Below are 26456 nucleotides of genomic sequence, written 5' to 3'. Positions count from 1 at the left end.
AGTGTAAGAGATTTTATTCCAAGTGATTTTAGAGCATTTCTGTTGGTCCATTTATCATGAATTTTTCACAAAATGTAAAGAACATCTGGTGTGTTAATATGATGTAGAAAAATTAAAATTGACAAAAACGGAGATACATGGTTTTCTTTGGACAGCGACGATTTGCAATATAACCAAAAAAATGCAAACACATTTTAACTTTGTTTAAAAGTTAAACATAGCCAAAATAGGCTTCAAGCTCTAAAACAAAAAAGATCCAGTTTAAAAAACCATAAAATGTTTTTATTAAATTGTTTATGCCATTTTACCTTTACAGTTGCTCTCTGTTTACTCTCATATGCCATTATGCTGTGCAGCAATATTAACCTCACAGTAATTTGCCATGTTACTGCAGAAAATATGTGAGTTGATTTCACACTAAAATGATGACTATAGTATTTTTCTGTGTCCAAATTCAGTGTCAAATCCTGGCAATAACTAACAGTGTCTCCTTTTCCTGACCATAAAGCTAACACACAGTCTAACCCTCACCTTAACCTCAAACAGTGTTAATACAGTGTTAATACTCAACTGAGCATCACTACTTGATTTGAGTACGTGAGCATTTGTAGATAGGCCACTGGGGACCACCAGTACAAGTGTTCCAAGAATTATCTTTAGTTTAAAGGAAATAAAAGGACTTACAGCAGGCTTATTCAAGAACGTTCCTTGTATTAAGTATGTTCCGAGTCAGTCCAGCACATGGAGAGGCTTCCTAGATATGCAGAGGCCAAGTCTGAGATTTGTGACGATCTATGGCATTTCACAGTCTGCTGTAACTTCGCGAATGGCACTTTTGTCAGGCAACGTGAAGCTCCCAATGATACTTTAAATACAGAACAGCCAACTCTGTGTTTCTCACCATGGGGACAATTTGAGGGGGATGTGATCCAGTAAGCTGTTGAACAATGTAACCAGTACTCCACTGAGTCCATAAGAACCAGTTGACTAGCCATTGTCTGTTGTCCATGCTAAGCCTACATAGCCTCGTCTTTGTTCAGGCTTTATTTTTCTCCTCCATTGGCGTACTGAAGTGCCCTGGTAAGCGTGCAGCAGTCACATGCTAATGTGGAGTAGTAGTCTACCACTGTGTGCAAGAATTAGAGAAAGGCCCCTCCATCCTCCCACCCCCCAAGTCACATGACCCAACTATTTGATTAGTACACACACGTGCACATATACTAGGTCCATCAGGCATGGGTCATTCTACCACTGTGGTATGGTATGTAATTCAAATGCCTGTTATATTGGAGAATATCAGTACAGTTGTAACACCACTGACTGTAACACCACTGACAAAATTACTAAATCAGAACTAAAATATAGTTCAATGCCACTATAAGTCACATTGTATGCAATGGGAAGGACTAAAGTTGCACACATTTTGCTAATTTATTTCAATTTTAACATCACTTAATGCTTTATGAGTAACACCACTGACACTGTCTTTGAGATTGTAGACTTAGGGTTAGCCTTCCTTCTTTTGAGATATCCATGCAAGAAGTAACTCAAAAAGACCTTCGAGTTTTCCTTCGAGTTTTTCCTGTAACACCACTAGCAAGCTACTTCAAAAACGTCCCCCGCTGCAATAAAGTTTTTAGCCACACTCCTGTTCAAAATCTAAATTTACAGGCTCTCAGAGGCCTGGGCCCAGTCTAAACCCGCTGGTCACTGGCCCCCTCCCCCCAGTTCTGCTTGTTCTGCATGTTAGTCCAAGTGGAAGCTGAACACATCCGCATGACTCCATCTACAATTTCCCACGCCTGATCTGGTTTAGCATGGAAGAGAACAAAAAAAAACATTCTGTTCTGGGAAACATCAATTCTTATCCAGAATACAGTATTGTAACGCAAACTTTTAAGCAAGCTTTTAAGTTTTCATTTATTACAATTCCCTGTCACCTCTCCCATCCTCATACAGGTATTTATTTGCCTCAACCCACCACAACCAACGTCTGTGGAATATTACTGTAGTTCTAAATAAATGTGATCATCGCAAATAATTGTGATTAGACGATTATGTAATAATTGTGACAGGCCTAGCTGAAGGTTTGATTTCCTGTCTGGATTTGTGTGGCTCTGTTATTACTCTGTTAACTTCTTTATCATACCTCCTTTCCTCTTCTTTCTTGTACTTTCTTTGTTTTTTTCTCTCTGTTTCCTTTCATTTTTCATTCCTATTTTATAACATTTGAATTCTATGAGAGATTAGTGAGAAATATTACATCAGGCGGAAGTAGTTATGACCTTTCTCCACTCTCCTCTTTTTCCCCTTTCTCTCTTTCTTACTTCCTTCCTTTATTTTTTGTCCTTTTTCATTTTTTCTTTAATTTTGTCTTTCCTTCTCTTTTTCTTTCTTTTCTTTCCTTCATTCATCCTGAAGACGTTTTAAAGTCATTGTTTTCTTGCCTTGCAGGCACTCCTTCAGAAAATGTATAGTAAAATCAATTTTCCATCAGACTTCTTATTTAGAATTATACCTGCTCTGTGATTGTGACTAAAACAGTCATTTAACCAGCTAAACTTTTTGGGGGGGAAACTCATTTCCCAAGTCTTTAAGCAAGACTCCTGAAATCAACAAGAGGCCTGGCGGTCTTGTCTGCAGCCCACTTCCTGCCACCACATAGTCTGGGCACCAGCGGCAAATTAAAAACCCTTATAAATTATTCATCTGCAAAAATTGATTGCGTGGTGTGATTTCAGGTGCCCCGCAGCAACACTGCTCCACAGCTCACATGGTGGAGGAATGCTGAAGTGGGCTGTGAGGATGATGAGCTGGTGAGTTGAGGTGTAGATGTGCAATCTAAGGTTTCCATCTGCAGAAGCATGTGCTATCGTCATTTGGTAAAAAGTGAAATTAATCTTGGAACAGCATTTATCCTAAAACGATGCACAATATCGCCAACCAGCCACTTCACTACACTCATTGTCCATTTTATCAGCTCCACTTACCATATAGGTGCACTTTGTAGTTCTACAATTACAGACTGTAGTTCATCTGTTTCTCTGTGTACTTTGTTAGCCCCCTTTTACCCTGTTCTTCAAAGGTCAGGACCCCCACAGGACCACAAGACCGAGTCCAAACGATGTTGGGACCATGATGAAACCAAGACTGGACTGAAGTACTATGACACTAGTAGCAGCAGCATTTAAATACAGCAAGAGTGCACTTATCACCTTATTTATGTCATAACATTGCAAGATTGCAGATTCTGATCTTAAGAGATTTCAGTGTTTCAGTTATCAGGCCAGAAATTCCACATCTCTACTTAAAGATTATTCTGATGATTCTTTCTTTGGTTTCTTTGGGTCTACTTTGCCTTACAACGCCCTGCATGTACCCCTCTGCCACGAATGGGTTAAAAAAACATTTTAGGCAAAAACCGTATGTTTAAAAAATTGAAAAACTTTCATAAAACAATGTCTCTGGCATCACACAACACAATCATGAGGAAGCTTTTAGAGAGATTAAACCCTTCAGACATCTAGTGCTTATCACCACCTCTGTAAATGATTCTGGCTCAATATGTTTCTCTAGATTAGAGCATTTCACATCAAACCACTCTGAAAGACTTTGTTTACATCTTGAAGGGGAAATCCACCAATTTTTCAAAATTTCTGAATAATTCAGTGTTTCCGATGTAAACAAAGTCATTTGGTTTGGTGCATTGCAGAGACTCAGATTTCTTTACAGTGGTGGTGACAGGAACCAGGGATCACCATGTCTGCAACAAATATCTGGCCATTTTACTTACTATCCAAAACCACCAGTGAACCTACACGTGTCTTCTGAGTTTTTATGTTTTTATATGGAATGCTGATGATAGTAAAATAGTGGAAAATCTGAAAAAATACATTTGCTTTATCACAAAACTATTCTAAAACAGTGTGTCAGACAACAGGCAGCGTATTCATAATGATTTTTTTTTTTATATAATAACTTTTTGTGAGGGAGCTTTTAGAGGTGGCTGTCTGGTTCCTATCACCACCACTGTGAACAATTCTGCCTCAGTAATTTTCTCTAGAACAGAGCATTTCACACCAAACCACTCTCAATGACTTTATTTACATCTTAACTATTTAATTTTACAGAAATTTTGAAAAGTATGTGGAGTTCCCCTTTCGGGTTTAAAGCTTACATGAGCAGTATAGTCCATTTGACTCGTTACTGTTTTTCCCCCCCAGTGGTGTGGAAAGCTGAGGCTATGATGCACAAAGGTGTCAGAATATCTCTATGATCATAAAAAATACCCTAGAGTGTGTTCAAAATCCTTATCTCTACTTGTAGATTTGATCTGATTCTTCTGACGTCCCTTGACTCTAAGGCAAGACGTGGCAATTCGTCAGGAAATGATGGTTTAAGAATGAGCCTGATTCCCCTTCTATCTTGACCCTCATCATCTGCAAGCTACATACAGGAATATTCAACGGCAGCACAGAGATTTTGTACTCTGCTGTCGTTTATGTAGATGGGCTGCTGTAGCACTGACTAAACTCCAGCTGCGCCGTTCTCATCTTCTTCTCAATTACAAGCCTGCCTCACACTGACCTGTGCGTTAATGAGGTGCGAGTGTCATTAGGATCAGCTATGGAGAACCGACCCTGAGAGGACTCTCATTCATACATTATACAAGGCACTCAAATACATTAGCTAGAGCAGCCAATATAACTCAAGGCCAAATAAGCAGAATGTTCACACAGCCTTGAGTTATTTTTGCTTATAACTGCAATAGTGTGTGAACTGGATTTTAATAAGGTCGATTTGGGGAAAATAACTAATTGCGATTTTTCTAACCAATATTGCGACTGCAATTTAAATTGTGATTATTTTCTATAAATTAAGGGCCTCAAACTTTGGCCAAGAAGACCAGAATATACATTTTATTCTGGCTTAAGCCTGAATGCAGAATGTTATACACCAGACTGCCAGTTAGTTTATTACGATAATGATAAAATATTGTCATATTTTAACTCTTCTACATAGATGTTGGGCTGCTTTTGTCTGACCTAATTCATTGACAGCAATCACAAGCTCCATGTTTTAAAAGCTTAAGAAAATTATGTTAATAATATTAACTAAGATCAAAATTGCACTGATTTGAAAACTGCGCTCCTTTTAAATTGCAATTTCGATATAAAAACAAATCATCTTTCAGCCCTAATTTTAATTACTGTGATTAGTTATGAGTAAAGTCATATACTACAGACAAACTATGAGATAAAGCAGCTGCTTTGGATGGCAGATTGGCATGAATTCAATCTGTGTACACAATATTCATAGCTGGGAGCTCAAACAATATATATATATATATATAGGATTCCTCTCTGGTGATTTATAGGATCAGCACATCAGCAACCAATTTTAACGCTCCCATTTCTGTTCATAATAAACTTCAGAATCAGGCTCACAATGAACATTTAACAAGCTGTGATCCACCTTATCATGTATTGGCTAAGAAGTTTCACACTGATGTAAATTAGATCAGCACAATCACGTCATAGCCTTTAGAACTGATGGGTGAATTAAAATTGGTATTTCATTACAGCCCTAGTTGGCGCACAGGCTTTAGGAACCGTGTGTTTTAATACATTATTTTAGGCTGGGTAATTACACCAATTTTTCAAAAATTGGGCACAATGTAATCGCTAAGCATGGTATGATATAAAATATCATTCTTAAGAAAGTTACAGAGTCAGAATTGTTTACAGTGGTGGTGTTAGGAACCACAACAGTCCTGAGATCAAGTTTTGGCATAAAACATACTTTTTGGATAATAATTAAAATAGCTATATTTGTGTCGTAGACATTGTTCAAAACCATTCCAACTCTCTCTTTTAAAGGCAATAAACTCTTCAAACACCTGGTACCTATTACCACCACTGTGAACAATTCTGACTCAGTAAGTTTCCCTGAATGACTTTGTTTACATCTTAAGCATTTAAATACATACATTTTGAAAAGTCTATGGAGTTCACCTTTAAGGTATAGTCTACGTGACTCGCTACTGTTTTACCACCCAGTGCTGGTGAAAGCTATGAGGCACAAAGGTGCCAGCATATCTCTAGGATCATAAAAAAAATACCATAAGTTGTATTCAAAATCGATTTTTAAACAAATTTCAGATATGTATGACATCTTTTACATGTAGTTAGTAACATTAACATTCCCTAAGGTTTGAATTCCTAACCCTTGACATAAAAATATCAGGGTGTGTGCCACAAAGTCGATTTTATTCTACAGGTTAAAGATGAATTTAGCTGATTTTTCAAAATGTCTGTATAATTCGGTTTTTGTGATATAAACAAAGTCATTCAGAGTGGTTTGGTGTGAAATGGTTCATTGTAGAGACTCAGATTTCTTTGCAGTAGTGGTGAGAGGAACCAGGGGTCACCATGTCTACAACACAAATACAGCCATTTTATTTACTATCCAAAACCGCTGGTGAATGTACATGTGTCTTCTGAGCTTTTACATGGAAAGCTGATGTTGGTAAAATAGTGGAAAATCTGAGAAAAATACTTTTCTTTTGGGACTATTTTGCCGTACCCTACATGTATCCCTCCACCATGAATGAATTATAATAATTTGATTACAATACGATTTAGGCCAAAACCTTATCTCAAAAATAATCGTAAAACAATGGGTCAGACATCAGGCAGCGCATTCATAATAAACTTAATGTAAAAACTTTATGTGAGGGAGCTTTTAGAGGTGGACGTCTGGTTCCTATCACCACCACTAGGAACAATTCTGACTCGCTACGTTTCTCTAGAACAGAGCATTTCACACCAAACCACTCTGAATCACTTTGTTTACATCTTAAATGCAGAATTAATTATGCAGAAATTCTGAAAAATCGGTGGAGTTCCGTTTAAGTTAGCCTGAACAGCTAGCAAAGAGTAAATCTGACAACTTAGCTAGCTAGGTAACTAACGTTAGCTAACATACTAGCTAACCGGTGATTTATTTACCTCAGACACAACTTCGATTCAGTTTACCAAACCGATTCCTTTTAACAGTTCGTTTTAATTAATCAAACTCTCCGGTTCTGTAGCTTTAAAAGCTTGCGAATTAAATTATATTGAAACATATATGTTTTTAAATTTCATCACAACTCTTCACCCTACAACATAAACCAAACAAAAGCTCGATTGAGTTGGATCAGCTTTTAGAAAAGAACCGACACATTCACGAGTCTCGGCGCTGCGCCTAATCTAACGGAAACCTAAAGGGGGATTCCACCAATTTTTTTTTAAATTTTCTGAATAATTTGGTGTCATTCAGAATGGTTTGGTGTGAAATGGTTCATTGTAGAGAATCAGATTTCTTTACACTGGCGATGTTAGGAACCAGGGGTCACCAAAATAGCCATTTTATTTTCTATCCAAAACCATTGAACCCACACGTGTCATCTGAGGGTTTGTATGGAACGTTGCTGATGGTAAAGTAAAGGGAATCTGAATTTGAGAACTGTTTTGCCCACACAACCTGCACGTATTCCTCCACCATGGATGGATTAAAATAATTAAAGTACACTGTAAGCCAAAACGTTATCACAAAACTATCATAAAACAATGTTTCATCAGGTAGCGCATTCATGATGATTTTTATATAATGACTTTTTGACTTTGTTTACATCTTAACCATTTCATTATGTAGAAATTTTGAAAAACCGGTGGAGTTTCCCTTTAAGACGAGCTCATACATTTAGAGTTCACAGTTATGACTTTACAGCGGATTTTCCTGAATGTAAACCCTGATAAATACTACATTAACACCCGACCCCCTCGTTCTTACCCTGCCCCTCCACACTGTCTGTGATCTTCATCTCCTGGTCTTGCTCCGTAGCGCACACATCGCCGTCTCTCCTGGCCGGGCTGGGCTCCAGGGCAGCGGCGCAGCGGCCGTTCCGCACGGCCGAGAAGGGGTCCACCACAGCGGGGTCAGGGACCGGGGAGGAGGCCGAGAGATCCGTCATGGTTCTCTTAAGTTTCAGTGCTTTTGAAGCTCAGAGAGCAGCTTTAGAGTCTGAGAGAAGGCGCCATGCAGCCCGAGAGATGCGCTGCTAAAACGCAGTGTGTCCCGGCATCAGCAACGGAGCCTCCCCCTTTACCACACACACACACACACACACACACACACACACACACACACACACACACACACTGGCTCGTATTCCTGTTTTTGTGGGGCATTTCTATTGCCTTATGCATTACCGTTGCCAAATGCTGATACTAAACAGTATTACTATTACGAAATGTTCCCTAATGCCTAACCTTAAAGGGGAACTCCACCAATACTAAAATTCAAAAATTCTAATAATCATTAAATGGTTAAGATGTAAGCAAAGTCATTCAAAGAACTGTTCACAGTGGTAGTGATAGGAACCAGACGTCTGAGGTTTAATACATCTAAAAGCCTCCACACAGAAAGTGATCACATGAAATTGTTATCAATTATCTGCCTGATGTCTGAAATATTGTTTTATGATAGTTTTAAAATGAACCTTTAGCTTCAAGCAGCTAATTTTTATTCACCCATGATGGGTAGGTCAATTCAGGGCATTGTGAGGCAAAATAGTCCCCCAAAGTATTATTTTAAAAGTTTTATCAGTGTTTCACCACGATCAATGTTCCATATAAAAACTCAGAAGACACGTGTAGGTTCACTGGTGGTTTTGGATAGTAAATAAAATGGCTGTATCTGTGTCCCTACAATGAACCGTTTCACACCAAAACACTCTGAATGACTCCGTTATTGAACTCTTAAGTTTGGAAAAATCGGTGGAATTCCCCTTTAAACTCAGAGACCAAAGGATAACCTCTGACCATTTTGTTTTTTCTCAAAGCTGAGGTTTGTGGCTCAAATATGTTTTTTCTTATAGGGTGCAGCTTTCAAACATGAAAGTAAACATGTTCATGTTTTCTGTCACTAATGGGAACATTTGGTCCCCACAAAGAGATAAATACACAAGCACTTACTCACACTCTCGCACCACCCCTCCCATTCCCAGCACACAACAACTGTTTAGCATGATTGGACTGGATGTCCTTGATAACCGAAGTTGTTGTTTGTCACTCTCAGACTGAGGTGAAGTCTGTGTGGTAGAAATATGAAACCAATTTGCAGAAATAAATATTCACTTTTGGATACATTTCTATGGAAGCCCCTTTGCTTATGTTCTCCTTCTCTGTTTCTGGCAACTAAATGTCAAAATTCTAACTTAGTATCTCAAAATTATGATTTACTTTATCAATGTTGTGCCTCAGTATCTCAAAATAATGACTTGTCTTCTCAAAATCATTATTTCAACATATTAAGGAAATCAAGCGGTTATTTTTGACATCATAAGTCAAAATATTGAGAAAATAAGTCATTTTTTAAGATACTGAGTCATTATTTTCATGTGTAAATCAAAAAAAAGTCATTATACCAACCTAATAAGTCAGATGTTTGAGGAAATAAGTAATTATTTTTAGTTTATAAGTCAAAATTGTAATATACTGGTGCTGAAAACAGGTGTACTCTCAGCCTTTACTCTTCTGTGATGGCTTTACATTAGATGCTGGAACATTGCTATGAGGATTTAATTGCATTCAGCCAAAAGAGCATTAGTGAGGTCAGGTAGTGATGTTGGATGGTCAGTTCTGGATCACTCCAACTCATCCCAAAGGTACTGGGTGGAGCTCCATCACTCCAGAGAACACAGTTCCACTGCTCCACAATTCAATGCTGGGGGGCTTTATACCCCTCTAGCCCACACTTGACATTGTGCTTGGTGACCAGTAATGGGTGCCCCTTAAAGTAGCTGAAATCACTAGTTAGAATAGGCTGGACAGATAGTGTACTTGATTCAACTCTAGACTCTAGCTGCCCACAAAGTCTGAAATGAATACCTGAAAATTGAGCTGAAGTGACTAAAAATCATCAGTGTTTGTTTTGTTCTTTTGTGGTGATTTAGTTCAGAATCAGATTAAAATCACTGAGCCGTTGTAGATGTTGAAAGCTCTCAGAGGCCTACAGATGGCTGTTCAGCTCCACTGTCTGATTAGAGATTGAATTGAATTATCCTCACCTCTAGTTTGTGAGTTAGTGGTTATTTGGGGTCCCAGGCAGCTCACAAAGTTTCTGGCAGCTTATTAAAGGATGTGTCAGCACTCAGCTTCAGTCGGTAGCCTGCACAATTCTGGTACCAGATATAGAACGATTTGCCTGATTAGATGGTTCTTTTCATGGTGAAATTGTTCTTCAGACTGATGGAGAATGTGTTGTATATAGTGCTATACAGAACCTTTTTGAAAAGGGCTCTAAAAAGCACCAAAAAGGGTTCTTCTATTGTTACAAGCTTGACAGCATAAGAACAGCAAAACCCTTTTTGATGCTATATAGAACCATGTACAAAACATTCTCCATAAATCCAACAGACATTCAAGAACCATTTCATCATGCAAAGAACCCTCAAAGCATGAGGGTTTTATGGAACTCATGGTTCTGGAACCACTGCCTTTACTAAGGAACCCTTAAAGAACCAACTTTTTTAAGTGTGTACTTAAAATAGCCTACCATTGATTGCTTACTTACAGAATGCTTACTTTCAGGTTGTGCATACTAAAAACAAAAAATGAAACAAATCATATTGGCTCTTTTATTCCAATATCATGAAAGTGTTTTCTGTCTTGAAACCTATCATGCAGAGGAAGACTTGAGCATTGAAGGTTTAACAATTCTCAAAATTCAAAATTAATATGATATTTTTGTGTCATTTGATTTTTTTTTTGACACAGCAAAAATAAAGAGTAACTGAAAATATCCATTACGTTAATATGTTAAGTGTTTCCACTTTATTACAGCATTAGAAACACATAAAAATACAGCAGTACAAGATAATATAACATGGTTTATTGTTACATTTCTACTGAACATGTATTTTTTATATACATGTGAAATATCTTGGCATCCACAAAGACAAAGACACATGAAAAGTTCCAATTTAAGGCAAATGCTCTTTTATTGAACAGCCGGCAAGTGACAGCCACCACCCAGAACTACTGAAGCAGTCCAGGTAGCACTCAGGTCATTTCTAACCATATAACTTCCCTTCATGGCAGACACTTAACCCACACAAACTACCCACAACTCGACACAGAATAACACATGCAACATATTAATACAGATTTGGTCAATTCCACCAACAAGCACACCTGATTTAATTTAATGAAGTGCTGATTAGACAAACTAGGTTTTGAATAATAACAACAATCAGTAATGGGCTCCTACGAGGAGAGGTCTGGAAATGGTTAATTAAACACATTGACATACATATAATAACTACTTATTGTATTAATGGTATTTGTATTTATTCAAATATTTTATTCTAATATTAATTAAACAGTTTTTTAAATATAATTTTCTCAGGTATCTATTCATGTGCATAGTCCTGTGTATTTAAATTACACTGTGTTTAATTCTAAACAGAACAATTAAACAAACACAATTTTTGACCATCTGCACAAATTACATTTTGCATATGTTTTTCCATGTAGGCAGGCTGTGGGCTGCTGTTTTAGAAACGCCTTCAATATTCTTCAAACCTGCTACCTTAGGTCTAGGTTGTACACTTCTCTTAATAATTACGTAAAAAAGGATTTGTAATTAATGCTCCTGCAGTACATAACATAGCCAAGAAACGGCAAGATTTCATCAAAATACTCATGCTTGGAAATCACCTGGAGGATTTACATTTCATGTTGAAACTTTGTTCTAAACGGATTTCTGTGAAGCTGCTTTGTGACAACATCGGTTGTAAAAAGCGCTATACAAATAAATTTGATTTGATTTGATTTGATTTGATTTTTTGATAAGTAAGTTCTTGAGGAACTATGGTAAAGAGTGTCATAATGCAACTGCAAATCATTTGCAACTAGATCTACTATTAATCCATGGCGGCAAACTTTATCTCGAGGTGTGATCATTTTTCCTCTCCTTGATTGGTCAATATGACCAGGCCCCAGCCTCAGAAAAAGGGAGCAGGTTGAATTTGATTGGTTGATGTGATCCACCATTGGCAGATAAAGGGGTGGGAGTATTTACTTTGAGCTATGTTGGGCTAAGCTACAGGTGCTTGTGCAAAGAGGCAAAGGTTAGCAGTGAAATATTAAACAGTCTGAAACTGCAGCATTACATGCTCTAGAAGATTTCAGCAGGGTGCAGGATGAAGATTGATATCCATAATCATATTCTGCCCAAGGAATGGCCCAATCTAAAAGAGGTAGGCTTTAGGGAAGCTCAGGAAGGACAGTATAAAAAGGCATATTTTATGGTATGTGCTGCATTTATATGCAGGGTGGGTTTAATTGCTGTATAAAATCTAATTTCATGTGTTTTACAAACTTTTGTTTTTTTAAACAAATCACATTAGGTAGAAAAAACAACAGCTATTACATGTTTGTTGCTCTCTAATAGTATGCAATCACAGGCCTTTATTTGCATTCTCATGCTTTTATTTTATTGAGAAATGAACTTTTAGTCAGCTTTCCATTTTCATCATCATTAAAAAATAATAGACTGGTAACACTGATGACAACTGTAGCTCTAAGGAAACCGAATCTAAGATTTGCTTTTTAAACCTCTAGTCAAATATTAATTAGGACCTTGGCCTCCTTTGCTTGTCAATCTGTGTCAACAGAGTGAACTAAGGGTTAATGATTTAATCTCTCAGTTCATTTGCCTTTCTTACTTTCAGTAGCTCTCATTATTCTCTGTCCTGACCAGCTGACCTAGTATTCCTCATAAAAAATATATTGTCCAGTTTTGTGTTTTTGAACCATATTGTTGGGGGTTTAGGCTTTTAAAATAAGATATGGGACAAAAATGACCACACATTCGTTTCCACATGGCAAAGAATCGACAGCAAAAATGACTTAAGAAACTCTGATATTCTAATGCAGCAGTGCAGTACTCAAAACAGTCATGCTATTATTTCTATAACACCTATCAAAGAACAGAACATGTGTAATCATTAGAGCTGTCATGATTACTCAATTGAAATAGATAAAAAAATTTCAGCAATTAAAATTTACACTCTTGATAAATCAGCTTAGTGATAAATTTGCAATTTGAATGATAAGCAGGGTGTCCACAAGTCATAATAAAGCCATGTATAGCAAACTAAACATTCTCCATAAGGGGAAGCCATTATCACTCAAAGCATTTGTCTGCATCACTAAAAGAGAGGAGAACCACACCAGGAGATCTCACTAATGCACATGTTTATGCTTACAAAGTTTATGAAGTAATATAAAAACATTTTCTGTTATAAATTGTATGTATATGAAGTAAAAGTATATTTGAAGTAACAGGTTTTGCTTAAGTAGGGATAGGTTGGACAGCTTGGCAGGCAACTAACAGGCTACTCCAATAATATTTAGAGTTAGGTTTTACTGAAGGATTCACTGTAAAACAAGAAAGCAGGTTGACGCTAATGCAGCGAACGCTAGCTATCATGCTAATATGTAAATAATGATTTAATGCTAAACCTTTGTGGTGAATAAGTTAAAGCACAATAACACAGAGACATGGACTTGTCGAAGTGTTTTTATGCTGTTACAAAACTATTTCCATCCCAAAACTGGACGCAAGATTTTGCACCATATCTCACTTTAAAAGCCCACATTTCACATATAAACACCAATATAATTTTAAAACACTGAAAATTAAGATACAAACATGTTTTAAATTTTCCTGTATGTGTACTGCTTTATGCCTTCATCCCTGGTCTTTCTTAGTTTTGCCAGACGTCCATTGATTTCACGTTCCATAGATGCTATAAATCATCACGGTCCCACTGTTTAGTATCAGAGATAGGTTTGGTGTTAAATATTCATATATCAGTCTTGTCTTTGGGTCCAATTTATGACTTTTCACCTTTGAATGTGACAGTGTGCTGAGCCTAAAATGTAGAACACTGCTTCATCAGTATTCCCGATGTGTAACACTGCTGTCAGAATAGTCTGTGATTGGATTTTCTTTTATTTTGTTTTATTCAGTCATTCCAGCCATGAGCGGAATGTTAATACACTGCAGCAATAATTTATCAAATTGAATGTTGCGAATAGGATAACTGAAGGCTGTATCTTTGCACTAGAGGTGTTTCGTCCTCATATGTTCATCAGTGATGTGAAACATGGCCTGAAATCAATGGGCACATACCAAAAATGACACGTAAACAAGGTGAATTTATGAAGTTGGGATATATTTTAATGTATTTCAATGAATTCAATGTATTTCAATGTATTGCATTTTTGTATACTTACAATTATTAAAGTTTTATAGAATCAAATTACATCTGGACACACACCCCCAAACTTCCAAACATTCTAATCTAACAATACATAATAAATAAATGTTCTGATTTGTCCATCTTTACAAATACCATTAGCCTATACTTGAATTTGAATGTAGCCTATACATTCTTGTTTAGTCAGTAGGCCTGTCTTTACATTTCACCATCAGTGAAAGATAAAGCTGTGGTCACCAACCCTGCTCCCTCACATGTACCTTCCTGCAGACTAATAGACCGCACCTGATCCGTCTAATTAGCACTATCACTATTGATTATATGAGTAATTGAGTCGCCTAGCAATGTCTTTGATCAATGAAGTACAGTAGCAAATTAAAATGAAAGTAATTGAATAACAATACAATAACACATGGGCTTAACTAAACAATATAATATGATGATGCAGAGCCTTTCCAGATTCCAGATTAGAAAATAATTCATTTATACATTGAACACTGTGTACTAAAATGCACCTATCGGTTTCTAACTGTAAGACAGAGCATCAGGATGCATCAGAAAATTGTTCATTTTTAATGCCATGTTGGAAATCTGCATTGTTCCTAATAATGAGCTAATCATTTTATTAACTTGTGACATCCATGAAGATCATTATACAGCAGTGTTTACTTCAGAAATCTTCATTTTATTAGCCCCAAGCTAATGGTGGTATTTACCACTTAGGCCAGCTCTGTTTAAACATAGACAATTGAAGCATTAAACATTTGTAACAGACATTTAATTCTTTTCATGTTGCAGTTTTAGGCCTAATTGAATGTTATTGTCATAGCCTGATAGCCAGTTAGCTGTCTGGCAAAAGCAAAACTGTTTTTCATATACACTTTTAAAATACTGAAAACTAAAGATTTTCACGTCACATTATAAACAATGTTGTCTATGGCAGTCGTCATACGCAATTTGTAACTATAACCTTGAGAGCTAATAGCTCCCCCTTGTGAAGCATCTGCTAAGCACAACTTTGTTATGACTTTTGATATCCTTTTTATGATTTAAATTGCAAACTAATTGCCAAACCAATTTTTTAAGTATGCAATCGATTCTTTTTCAATTGAGTAGTCAATCAAATCGTGACACCTCTACACCAAATTACCTTCAGAAGTCCTTGATCACTGGTTTAATTTTCATCAAAAATGTTTTGTACTACCCAAGACCCAGAAGGATAAGTGTGTGTGTGTGTGTGTGTGTGTGTGTGTGTGTGTGTGTGTGTTTCATACTATTGAAATCTCTATGTAAGTCTATGTAAAAGTCATTATGACATTTGTGCATTGATGCAGATTCTTTCAAGATAGTATAAAGATGTATTTAAGAATCAATTAATTTTTGCCAATTCCAATTTAAGATCTACTTTTTCTATTTTGTAAACACCCAACGTTTACATTTAATGGTATATATTATTCTTTCCAGTATTAAATGAGAGGATGACTCTATAAGCCATGCTTTCAGAGATGGTCTTCATACAGTCATCAAATGTGTGCTAGTCTGATGATTAGTATGTATTAAACACAGATGTAACAATTTGTCTTCATGTTCTCTCAGTATGTATGAGTTTGCACACATTAACAATCTCTTTGTGGTTCCTGCACTTCCTAGAGGTATGGATATGATGGATTCGTCCAGCTGCACCACCACTGTAAAGTGAGTCAGTACAACAATTATATTTTCGTATCCTTTTTATTTTTCTCGTTAATTCCTGTAAACAGTAGACCTGCTTGTGTAATTCACTGGAGCGGCATGGTAAATCTATGCAAAGATCAATGCTCTATGACAACAGTGATTTCTCAGCACATTCACCAAAGCAGGTTCCTCTGCAACATATTGCAATGAAATGGTCTAATGGTCAGGATGGAGAACGTATGGTCAGAATGTAGTTGGATGGAGTGTGTATTGGCTCTGGGATCTGCCTGGCTTCCTGAGAGCATACTGACCCCTACGAAGAATGAGTGGGCAGCACAGGAAGGACAGGGTCTGAGTGAGGCCAGCTGGGCTAGTGCTCAGGATATTAGGCCAGATGATGGCAGAAGATGTAATAGTTCTTACACCTGTAGGAACAGACAAATGATCTGTTCTTCTACCAGACAGTTCAAGGCAGAGTTCAATGCTAACTTAGCAACAACAGCGCAAACTGAGACCAGGCATGCATGATTGCACAAATAGTTTGTCAAAAATTATTTACCCCCAAATGTAGCCAATCAGTATTTCATGGTGTCCAAACAACACAGACCATGCTGGTCTAAGCTGGTTTAGGCTGGTCTAGCTAACCACCCAGCATGGCCATTGCTGCTGACCAGCATACCAGCATCCAGAACATAGCATATACTCGTTTGGCTGGTGACCAGGCATGCTGCTCTATGCTAATTTTTCTATCAGGGTTTTGTCCATGTTGATAGATTACAGCAGGGCCAGAGTGGGACATGATGCAGACCAGCCCACCTCAAACTTTTGATTTCATCATTTTCATCTTCTTCATTGCTTACTCGTCTTTATTATTTATATGCCATATTGAGATGCTTTTATCTTGTGTGTAACACAACCATTAGTCAATATGCTACAAACTAAGGAAAGTAAGTTAATGTCAGCATTTCTCACTGCCCTCTTGTTCGGATATGTCCTCATTCTCTTTCAGTAGCTTTATGATCTTATTTTCCTGGTACCGCCTTATTTTTTATTTTATTTTTGTATTTTTTTGCTGCTGCTGTCTATCTTCGCATGATTCATATATGAAAATTGCTCTTTGGGAAATGCAAAAAACAGTAATGAACTCCTTATTCAAGTTTCCGTTACACCCTAAATAGTGCCACAGTTAGTCACTACCCCCCGTATAGGCATCTCAATGTAACTGCTACATTATTTAAGGTGGAATGGGAAATGAGAACAAGAAGCTAATTTCAACTTCAGCTAATCTCTCTCCACTGTACGAGGTTCAGTGACAATCAGCCAGGAGGTATTGTACTTGGAGTGGGAGTCGCTGGTTTAACCCCTAAATTACCATTGTGCTTATCTAAATGAGTTTATACAATAGCTCACTGTAACTGGCCCAAAACACTACCAGCCCACTGGGAATTCTCCCAGCTGTCCTGATTACCCACTCCACCATTGGATAACAGTAGGCCAAACAGTGTCAGAAACCTCAGAAATAAATGTATTTGAGATTTGAGAGTGTGTGCTGATTTGGCATGTTCTCATGTTTACAGATCCCTTTATTTGCTCGTTGAAATGTCTAGGAAACTGCCCATGTTACCCAGCCATATCTATGTATGCTACGCCCTGAGTTCTCGAAAAAAAAACGGTTTGCATTACAAAGTTTGTTTAGCTAGCTATTTAAGCACTTGAATTAACAGTAAGTATTCAACACTCTGCTCCTTGTTGTCCCTTTTATAACCTCTGGTGATCCCAGGATCCCAACCATGACCTTAGGAACCCCTTTGTAGGGCTCCTTAAAGGGCATATCCTACATTTTTCTTGTATTTGATTTTTTCTTCCACTTTGATGTTTGTGTGGGTTTTTGTACTGAAAACTGATTCATTTTTACATGACCATCTCTTTTTAAACCTTAGAATTAAACAGGCTGTTTTTTCTTATTATGTAAATGATATGATCTCTGTTCTAAATGGCTGTCCTGTATTGTGCCTCTTTTCCATGCTGCTTCTGTGTTGTTTCCAGGCTGAAACACTCCTAATAGCTTCAGTGTGAGTGGGCGGGGCTAAATTGCTGTAGGCCAAATAGGCAGATATTTGTAAATGTGTTTTCGTGAGATTATAAAAACAGTATATTTGTAGCTTAGTTTCCATATATGGACCGTAGTGAACAGTATGTTTTGAAACTTTTAACAATGTTTACGTACTACTTTTACATCAACAAAGGTTTCCTTTGATATGGGCCCTTTAAGGTATTATACTGAGGCTTCATGTTTAATATAAGGAGAAATGTACAGCCCTGGGAACACAGATACACTCCTGCAGTTGCACAGTGCTAATGAATGTTTCTTGACTTTCTTTGCTGGTGATGCGTCAAGGCTAATGTGCTGGTGCTGTTCATCTGAAAGCAAAAAAAGTAGCTGTCAGAAAGTAACTCTTGAAAAACTGGCACAAAAATGAAGTATTGCTGCCATTTGCAAGTGTCAGTGAATCATCTCCAGCATGAGGAAGGTGTGCCAGCAGAGCAGAGAAGAAAAGCAGGCCAAACAGAGAGATTCTGAAGCCAACTAAAACTAAAAACACTTCTTGGAGGGCTTGGTTTCTGTGGGCACCAGCAGGCTGTGTGTGTGTGTGAGCAGCAGGCCCTACCTGAGTCCTGCTGTGGGAACAGTCGCAGAGCTAACCACAGGGTTTAAAGTTACAGAACATCAAGACACACACTGCTTTCCCTTTACTTGGTCAGGAAGTACAGAGTAAAGGCCTGTTCACACCAAGTACGTTTTTTTCAGACAGGATGTGATTTTTAGTGTAGTGGCACCTTCACACCAAGTCCTTTTTTGGCTAAACATTCTGAAAACATATGAAGAAAATGGGAGAAGAAGAATTGATTCTTTGAGTAGCAGCAATGATAAATTTATTATTTTTTCTTTTACACATGTCAACTAAATTTTATAAACATTATGTTTGAACTCACATTTGGTTTTGCAGAGTTCGCATGGCTAGCTGATTAGCTCACCGAGGCTAGCCTAGCTGAGGGTGAGTGTGTTCTAACTGAAAAATCCACTTCTCACTGTCCCATCTTTGAGTGAACGCTTGTGTAACGTAAGTGTGACGTACATCCAAGACGAAGTAGATTCAACACTTGATATGTTGATGTTTTGTATCAATCAATTGTCTTACTCTTTTTCACATACGTTTATCATTATAATGCATAACCTCTGACCACCCCCTCCCTACCTGATGGAAATGGTCAAAACTGAACCGTACCTTGAGCCCTTTGACATTCACATATGGCTACACTCCCCCTGGATGTCCCTCACTGTCTTCAAATATCGACTAAAGAACGATCTCTTTAAAAAGCATTTAGATGAGCCACAGTTTTGTACAAAAATGTCCTGTAATCTCTGTGTATTGCAGTACCAGCTGCCCATTCAGAAATCTGATATATGGCCATATATGCACACATATCATAGAGGGTCAGGCATATATTTTAAAATACATGTATATATTTGCTATGTACATATTTGTAACTATCAAATAGTGGACATATATGTATAATACATAGATCTTACATATACTTCTGATGTATAGTTGAATGCATCCCAGTACAGTTATAATTGTTACAGTGTTCTGTTAACTTTTAAGTGTGACATTATTTAATTATGCCAGGGAACAATATTTTAGTTTTAGTTTTAATGATTTATTTCACAGCTTACAATGAGCATGTTTTTAGAGTTTAGGTATATAGTGATTATACTAATTTTCAATTTGTTAGGAAGTATGTGGAAGAAATAAAGAAGGCATACAAATCTTATATACATGAAGCTAGCGTATATGAGTAATGTATACCATACACAGCAATAATGTTATCTATCAAATATTATTAAATGCGTGTTACACATATATATTTACATATATTGATGTATGGCTGAAATATGTTCTGTGTTTAAAAATGGGCAATTTCAAATAAGTTGGCATATATGTCACATACATGTCCAAATTGCTTATAAGGGACATCCAGCACTGTCGCCTTACAGCAAGAAGGGCCTGGGTTTGATTCCCCAGCTGGACGTCCAGGGTCCTTTCTGTGTGGAGCTTGCATGTTCTCCCCGTGTCTGCATGGGTTTCCTCCCACTGTTGGCCAATTGGAGATAATATATTGCCCCTAGGTGTGAGTGTGTGTGTGGATGTATGTGTCTGTGTGTCTGCCCTGTGATGGACTGGCGACCTGTACAGGGTGTTTCCTACCTTCTGCCCAATGACCGCTGGGATAGGCTCCAGTGACCCCCCCGCCCCCCGGGACCCCACGACCCTGCGAAGGATAAGCGGCTTAGATACTGTGTGTGATATTGGATTTTGCTATATATTAGACCTCTGTATGGGTGCCCTGATCATTTCAGCATTTTTTCTGCTGCCAACATACCCAATGCAACTAAACAGCTAATTAAGAACCAATGTCAGTATGTTAGAGCAGGGAAAGCTCTACAATGTCCTGGTCAGGAGGGACTCCTGGGGCAGAGTTGGAAATCTTATCTACATTTTCTAAGTAGATAACAAACTCTTTCCTGAGTTACTTTGGACAAGAGTCACTCTGATGTAAAAGGATAATAAAATTTATCCTGAAGAGGCCTAACTGTTGCTTTTCAGCAAGTATGAATGCAGCCTTTAGTCAGCATTATGAAAAGAAATCCATGCCCAGTGTAAAGTCTAGCACATTTTCTTTTGCCCTCTGCTGCCCCCTGGTGGTTGTCAGTTGAGGATGCAGCCTGAACCTGAAGTTTGGCCTTAGCTATTTTTTGTCTGGTTGGAAATTGACTGTAAAACCCAAATGGCACTGAGGAATCTTTTATTCAGAAACTCAGAAAATATATTCACTTCAGGGAGAGGCAAAAATGATGAAGGATGGGAAAGTGTTCCGGGTGATTCAGGAAAACTGCTGGGACGCCGAGGCTCGGATACGGGACATGGATAAGCATGGTAAAGCCTTTTTTTACTTTTTTTTTTTTACTACAGTATGGTTATATTTTCTCTACATTCTCCTTAAACTGCAGGCTATTAATCTTAAGACTTATTACTCAGTAATTATGAAGCTAATGTGAGGTACTGAAATGTGGGTCCACAGACAAATTGCTCTATTATTTCTTGCTTTACAACTCTCTCTCTTAAAACCTTCCTATGTACTGCACACACTTGTGACATTTGCATGTCATAATTCATTTTTATGTGGCTATTTTTCCAATCTCTTGATCCCTTCACATTAGACTACTTTTGTTACCGTGCCTTTAAGACTAATACAGGGTGTCCCAAAAAAATTGCCATAATTTGAGATGTGAATATCTGAGTAACTACATGTCCTAAGCAAACAAAATTACATAGGCTTCATGTTGAACCATACAAGATTTATTTATCAAAATTCAAACAAGAAATTCAGAGATGTAGATTTTATAACCGATTTCACAAAGCCTCACAAATGTAATATCTTCCGATACTGATGGTCGTCCAGATCCCTTTGCCCTGCACAGACAGCCTTCCTCTTTGAATTTTTTGTGCCATGTCCAAATCTGCTTTCCAGTTGGTGCATTTTTATTGAATTTTCTCGAAAATGCACGCTGCACACTCTTGTTTGAGTGTGTTCGAGCATATTCAAACACACAAAATGCCTTTTCATTTCTATGAACGCCATTCTTCAACCTGAAGAAAAACATTAAAAATTCAACTCAGTTAGTTTTTAAACATTTTGTTAAAATTTGAGATCATTTGAGGGAGAATTGGCTGTTATTAGACTATGAAATGATGTCAATGTTTTTGGGACGCCCTGTATATATGCAAATGATCTCTGTTTAGATTAGTTGCAGTGAACTGCCTCATTCAAAAAGCTGTCCAGGCTGAAACACTCTTTGTAGCTATCAAAAGAAAAAGGTGGGGCTAAACTGTAGGCCAAATAGGCAGATGTAAATGCACTGGTTTTTGTGACATCACAAAAGCAAGTGGGGCTGTTTTGATAGCTTAGTTTCCATAAAATGGACTATATGGACTGGGTAGAGTGAATGGTACTATTTGAAACTTTATGAATGTTTATATATTACATATATTACATCAAAATTTGTTTTCCCGTGATGTGGGTTGCCTTAATGAGCATGGCTAATTTAGAAGTGTTAGACAGGAATATTAATGTTTCATTCGTTTATTGTCTTTGTCTTTCAGGTGTAACGGTGCAAGCTCTTTCTACAGTACCTGTAATGTTCAGCTACTGGGTAAGCAGTGCCTGAAACTTTGGCTTTGTGATGGCCCATCTTGAGCTTGTAGATGAAGTACAGTACCTTTTATTATCTGTACTCACCACCATTCACTTTATTTGACACTCCTTCTTTCACTCACTGACCACTGAGCTCCATCTACCTTATAGATCTAATATATACAGAAATAACAGACATTAATGTGTCATTTGCATAGAATAAAGAGTTGGTGGAGCTCCAAGCTGAAGCTGGAGATAAGCTTACATCATCTATTCCAAAAGGCCAAACCTCATGATACTCTGGATCTGTGTGGGATTCTGAATGATGACCTGGCAGCCACTGTCCAGCGGTACCCTAAGCGTTTGGTTGGCCTGGGAACGCTGCCCATGCAGGCTCCTGAGCTGGCTGTGCAGGAGATGAGACGCTGTGTGAAGGAGCTGGGCTTCCCGGGAGTGCAAATTGGTTCACACATCAACAACTGGGACCTCAACGCACCTGAGCTTCATCCCATCTATGCTGTGAGTCTGACCTTATATTGAAGACCATCGAAGGACACCTAGCTTTTCCAGGTGTTTTTAATAAATGAGCACGATTTCATAGTTTATTTGCAATAACTGAACATAAAAAATCAAACATTTGAAAAGAAGTCAAGATGTTTCTATAATACATCAGCAACATTTCACAAGCTGAGTTTCTTCATTCTTTTTAACTTACAGTAAGCAATTCACACTCTTAAAGGATGGTTCCACCAATTTTTCAAAATTTCTGCATAATTCAGTCGTTGAGATGTAGACAGAATAATTTACAGTGATTTGTAATTTACAGTAAATACATGTTTTGGACGTCGGGTTCCTATCACCACCACTGACGCTGTAAGTGCAGAAGTTGGTGAAATTCCCCTAATGCTTTTCCTGCTTTAATACACATAAAACACTTGTTAGTAGCTCATCAATTATTAGTCATGTTAGAGCAATGGAATCAAACACAGTGAATGAAAGTGAATATGGTAAATGATACCATAGCAGGTAAATGTAGGCAGTATATCTAGTGTTTCTCATAATAAGATTGTTGTAAGAACAATAAGTTTTTTAACACTTTGCTAACTATGTTTACTTTAGTAATACAATTTCACTTGATAGGACAGCTCTATAAAGCCAAAATATATAGCAAAGAATTAAAGAAAAACTAATAATATTCTTGCAACAGTCTCATAAAAAGAAACATTTCATATATTGCCAACATTTAAGCTGGTTTCACCTCTCTGCTGTTTTTTGCAGCACAGGACTGCCTGTATTCAGAAAAGAATATACTATGGCTTTAGTTTAGTCCTATTTAGTGGCCAGCTAATACCACTGAATAACAGATACTGCAATTCTAACTCTATTTACCATTTAGTGCTTGTTTCTGGTGAGATATACACGTACATTTATTTATATTGTGTTTTTGCACTGCCCGCAGGCTGCAGAGGAGCTAAACTGTGCAATATTCGTGCACCCCTGGGATATGCAGACAGATGGCAGAATGGCCAAATATTGGCTGCCATGGCTAGTTGGTGGGTATGAGATAGAATTCAAGCATTTAACGGTATGACAAGTGTGTATAGTCAAGTAGGTCAGTTTTCCAAACTCTTCAATCTGAACTTGACCCATTTAGCCAAATTCTTTAAAGTTACATTTCAGTATTGAAAGAGAATTCACGATTGTTTTCATATATATATATATATATATATATATATATATATATATATATATATATATATGTGTGTGTGTGTGTGTGTATGTATACATACACACACACCACACATATGTATATAAATATACATATATATATGTATATATGTATGCATACATATGTGTATATATATGTGTGTGTGTGTACACACACCCATTATTAAAATATGTTTGCAAATCAGTACTTTTTAATGCCATGTTTAGAATGCATATTTCTAACTGGTCTCTATTAAATCTTTTTAAAGACTTTATTATTCATCTTTGTACAGAATTTGACATGATTTGACCATTTTTATTTTTAACCTCTTTTTTTAAAACCGTGATTACCGTTGTCATTAAAGTTTTGTTGCTTTCTTTCAGGTATGCCTTCAGAAACTACAATGGCAATCTGCTCTATGATATTTGGGGGTATTTTTGAGAGATTCCCTAAGCTAAAGGTGTGCTTTGCTCATGGAGGTAAGTTATGAAACAACAAAAACCTTATCTACACTTTCTCAATTATAGAGACAAAGCCTTTTCAATTTGAGAAGAACTAAGGGACATTGGGTTAGAGTTATTCAGCTGAGAGCTCCTCCTTTTTAATCTGATGCTGATTTTTATATTAATTATGTGACAATATCTCATGGTTTTCTTGAAGGTGGTGCTTTTCCGTACACCGTTGGACGAATCGAGCACGGCTTCAATGTGCGGCCAGACCTGTGCGCTACGGACAATAAGATCAATCCACGCAAATATTTAGGATCCTTTTACACCGATTCTTTGGTCCATGACCCCCTCGCTCTTCAGTTACTTGTTGATGTCATAGGAAAGGTAGCATATCACATTTTCTTTTTAACCTTAAATTGATAGAATAGTGAATAGTGAAAAATGTATTTTACACAGCTTTCCTGCTAGTGAAAATGTAGTTGATCAGCCAAGACATGTATAGTGTCTGAAGGTTGCAGTCAAGCTATGAGGCTAATGTGGTGAACAAGTAATAGAAGCTTACAACCACCAATTAACGTTAGATTTGCTGTGGTTTCTGACACTGTATGATATGCTGTTTTCTATGAAAATGGTCAAAAGTACATTAGCATAGGAAGAAACAGTAGTAGCAGCCATCTGGAAGATTAAATAGTCCATACCTAGTTCATTACTATAGATAATCATGTGTCATACAATGTAAGAATGTCTACTGAACAACTTAACATAGTTTGAAGCAAGTATGTGATGATTTAAGCATGTAGTTTGAACAATGCTAATGGTAGCATATGCTTCAATTTCTTGCCAGCTATATTAGTCTTGTACCTCCAATGCAAAGATAAAGAAGCAAACTTAAGACACCAAACATTTCTTGGCTGGTTATATTTGGTGTAAGGGGGAAAATCTGTATATTTTTTAAAACATACACATTTAAGGAAAAGCCTTCATTAGCCTCTCTTTTACTAGCCTAGCCATGTACTTAAACGCCTGTGGTTTTCACAGCAGTATTGTGATTATGCCATGCACTGTGCTCTTTTTTACTACAGGATAAAGTAATGTTAGGAACAGATTACCCATTTCCACTTGGGGAACTGGAACCAGGAACATTAATAGAATCAATGAGTGGATTTGACAGCATGATAAAGGTAACAAACCTGTTAACGATTAATCTGATCATAAGTCAACATACAATGAAACTATGTTTATAACTATGTTTGCTTGGTGACTGTAACTATAGTTAGGCCTAGACATACAAAACTATTCATCTGAGCTAACAAGTTCTTTGAAGGCTAATGTTGTATTTCATTTTTTTCAGGATAAACTCCTGGCAGGGAATGCTCTCGAATTTTTAGGCCTTCAGAGAAAGCAGTTTGAGTGACATCTCTCTGCTAGCAAAAGCAGCATATGTTGTGTTTCCGATGCTGGTATGACGATGCAGGGTGACCAGCTAAGCCAGCATAAACCAGCTTTGTCCAGCATGGAATGGGCCTGTAAAATCTGATGGATATAACGACAAAGGAGTAACGTTGCTGCTAATATAACTGATTTAACATGATCATTTCTACCAACAATTGTTTAGATTTCTGAAAAGATCCTGCCCCTCAAATATAACATTATTTTGCAATTTCAGTGTGTGATATGATTCATTCATTCATTCATTTACTTATTGTTTCTATCTCATCACTAGCCTATGGTAAGTGAGTCTCCAACCCTAAATGTGTCAAAATATATACACCTAAATAAATATGATTAGAGAGGTGAGGCTGTGGCAAATTTTTACCACATTTTTTGACTAAACTATACTTTATTTATGACGTCTATAATATGTTTCTCTAGCCATAGAGAAATCCAACTTAGCCCCAGGGTTGCTAATATGGGCAAAATCCTGACTACAGAATGACGAATGACAGGGTGGGTAGGTTAACACCAATCTGTTGTTGGAAGAAAACCTTGTATCTCCGAAATGGTAACTTTAAAACCTTTTAAAACCTTTTAAACC

At 37.3% G+C, this 26456-nt stretch overlaps 2 protein-coding genes across 4 annotated transcripts in view; one reads left to right on the top strand and one right to left on the bottom strand.

Moving 5' to 3' along the window:
* The window catches only part of tmem163a (transmembrane protein 163a), a 73511-nt gene extending 65460 nt beyond the window's left edge, over window positions 1–8051 (bottom strand). Inside the window, exon 1 of the mRNA XM_036561936.1 lies at window positions 7837–8051. Coding sequence (XP_036417829.1) covers window positions 7837–8017 — 181 coding nt within the window. The 5' untranslated portion in view covers window positions 8018–8051. The remainder of the gene's footprint in view (window positions 1–7836) is intronic.
* A 4087-nt stretch (window positions 8052–12138) lies between these two features.
* Window positions 12139–26086, top strand: acmsd (aminocarboxymuconate semialdehyde decarboxylase). Of its 3 annotated transcripts, none has more exons than XM_036561842.1 (10): window positions 12139–12307; window positions 15986–16030; window positions 20910–21006; window positions 22234–22283; window positions 22547–22783; window positions 23724–23817; window positions 24356–24451; window positions 24633–24805; window positions 25504–25602; window positions 25773–26086. In XM_036561842.1, the coding sequence occupies exons 1-10, from the start codon at window positions 12251–12253 to the stop codon at window positions 25833–25835; spliced, it is 1011 nt and encodes a 336-aa protein (XP_036417735.1). In that variant the 5' UTR covers window positions 12139–12250; the 3' UTR covers window positions 25836–26086. The 3 variants fall into 3 exon arrangements, with proteins under 3 accessions (XP_036417735.1, XP_036417734.1, XP_036417736.1); XM_036561841.1 differs by having other exon boundaries at window positions 15986–16057; window positions 20892–21006; XM_036561843.1 differs by lacking the exon at window positions 15986–16030 and having other exon boundaries at window positions 12153–12307.
* The last annotated feature ends 370 nt before the right edge of the window (window positions 26087–26456 follow it).

The sequence above is a fragment of the Colossoma macropomum genome, unplaced genomic scaffold (assembly GCF_904425465.1).
Source record: "Colossoma macropomum unplaced genomic scaffold, Colossoma_macropomum, whole genome shotgun sequence".
NCBI lineage: Eukaryota > Metazoa > Chordata > Actinopteri > Characiformes > Serrasalmidae > Colossoma > Colossoma macropomum.
This window is presented reverse-complemented; position numbering and strand designations above follow the sequence as displayed.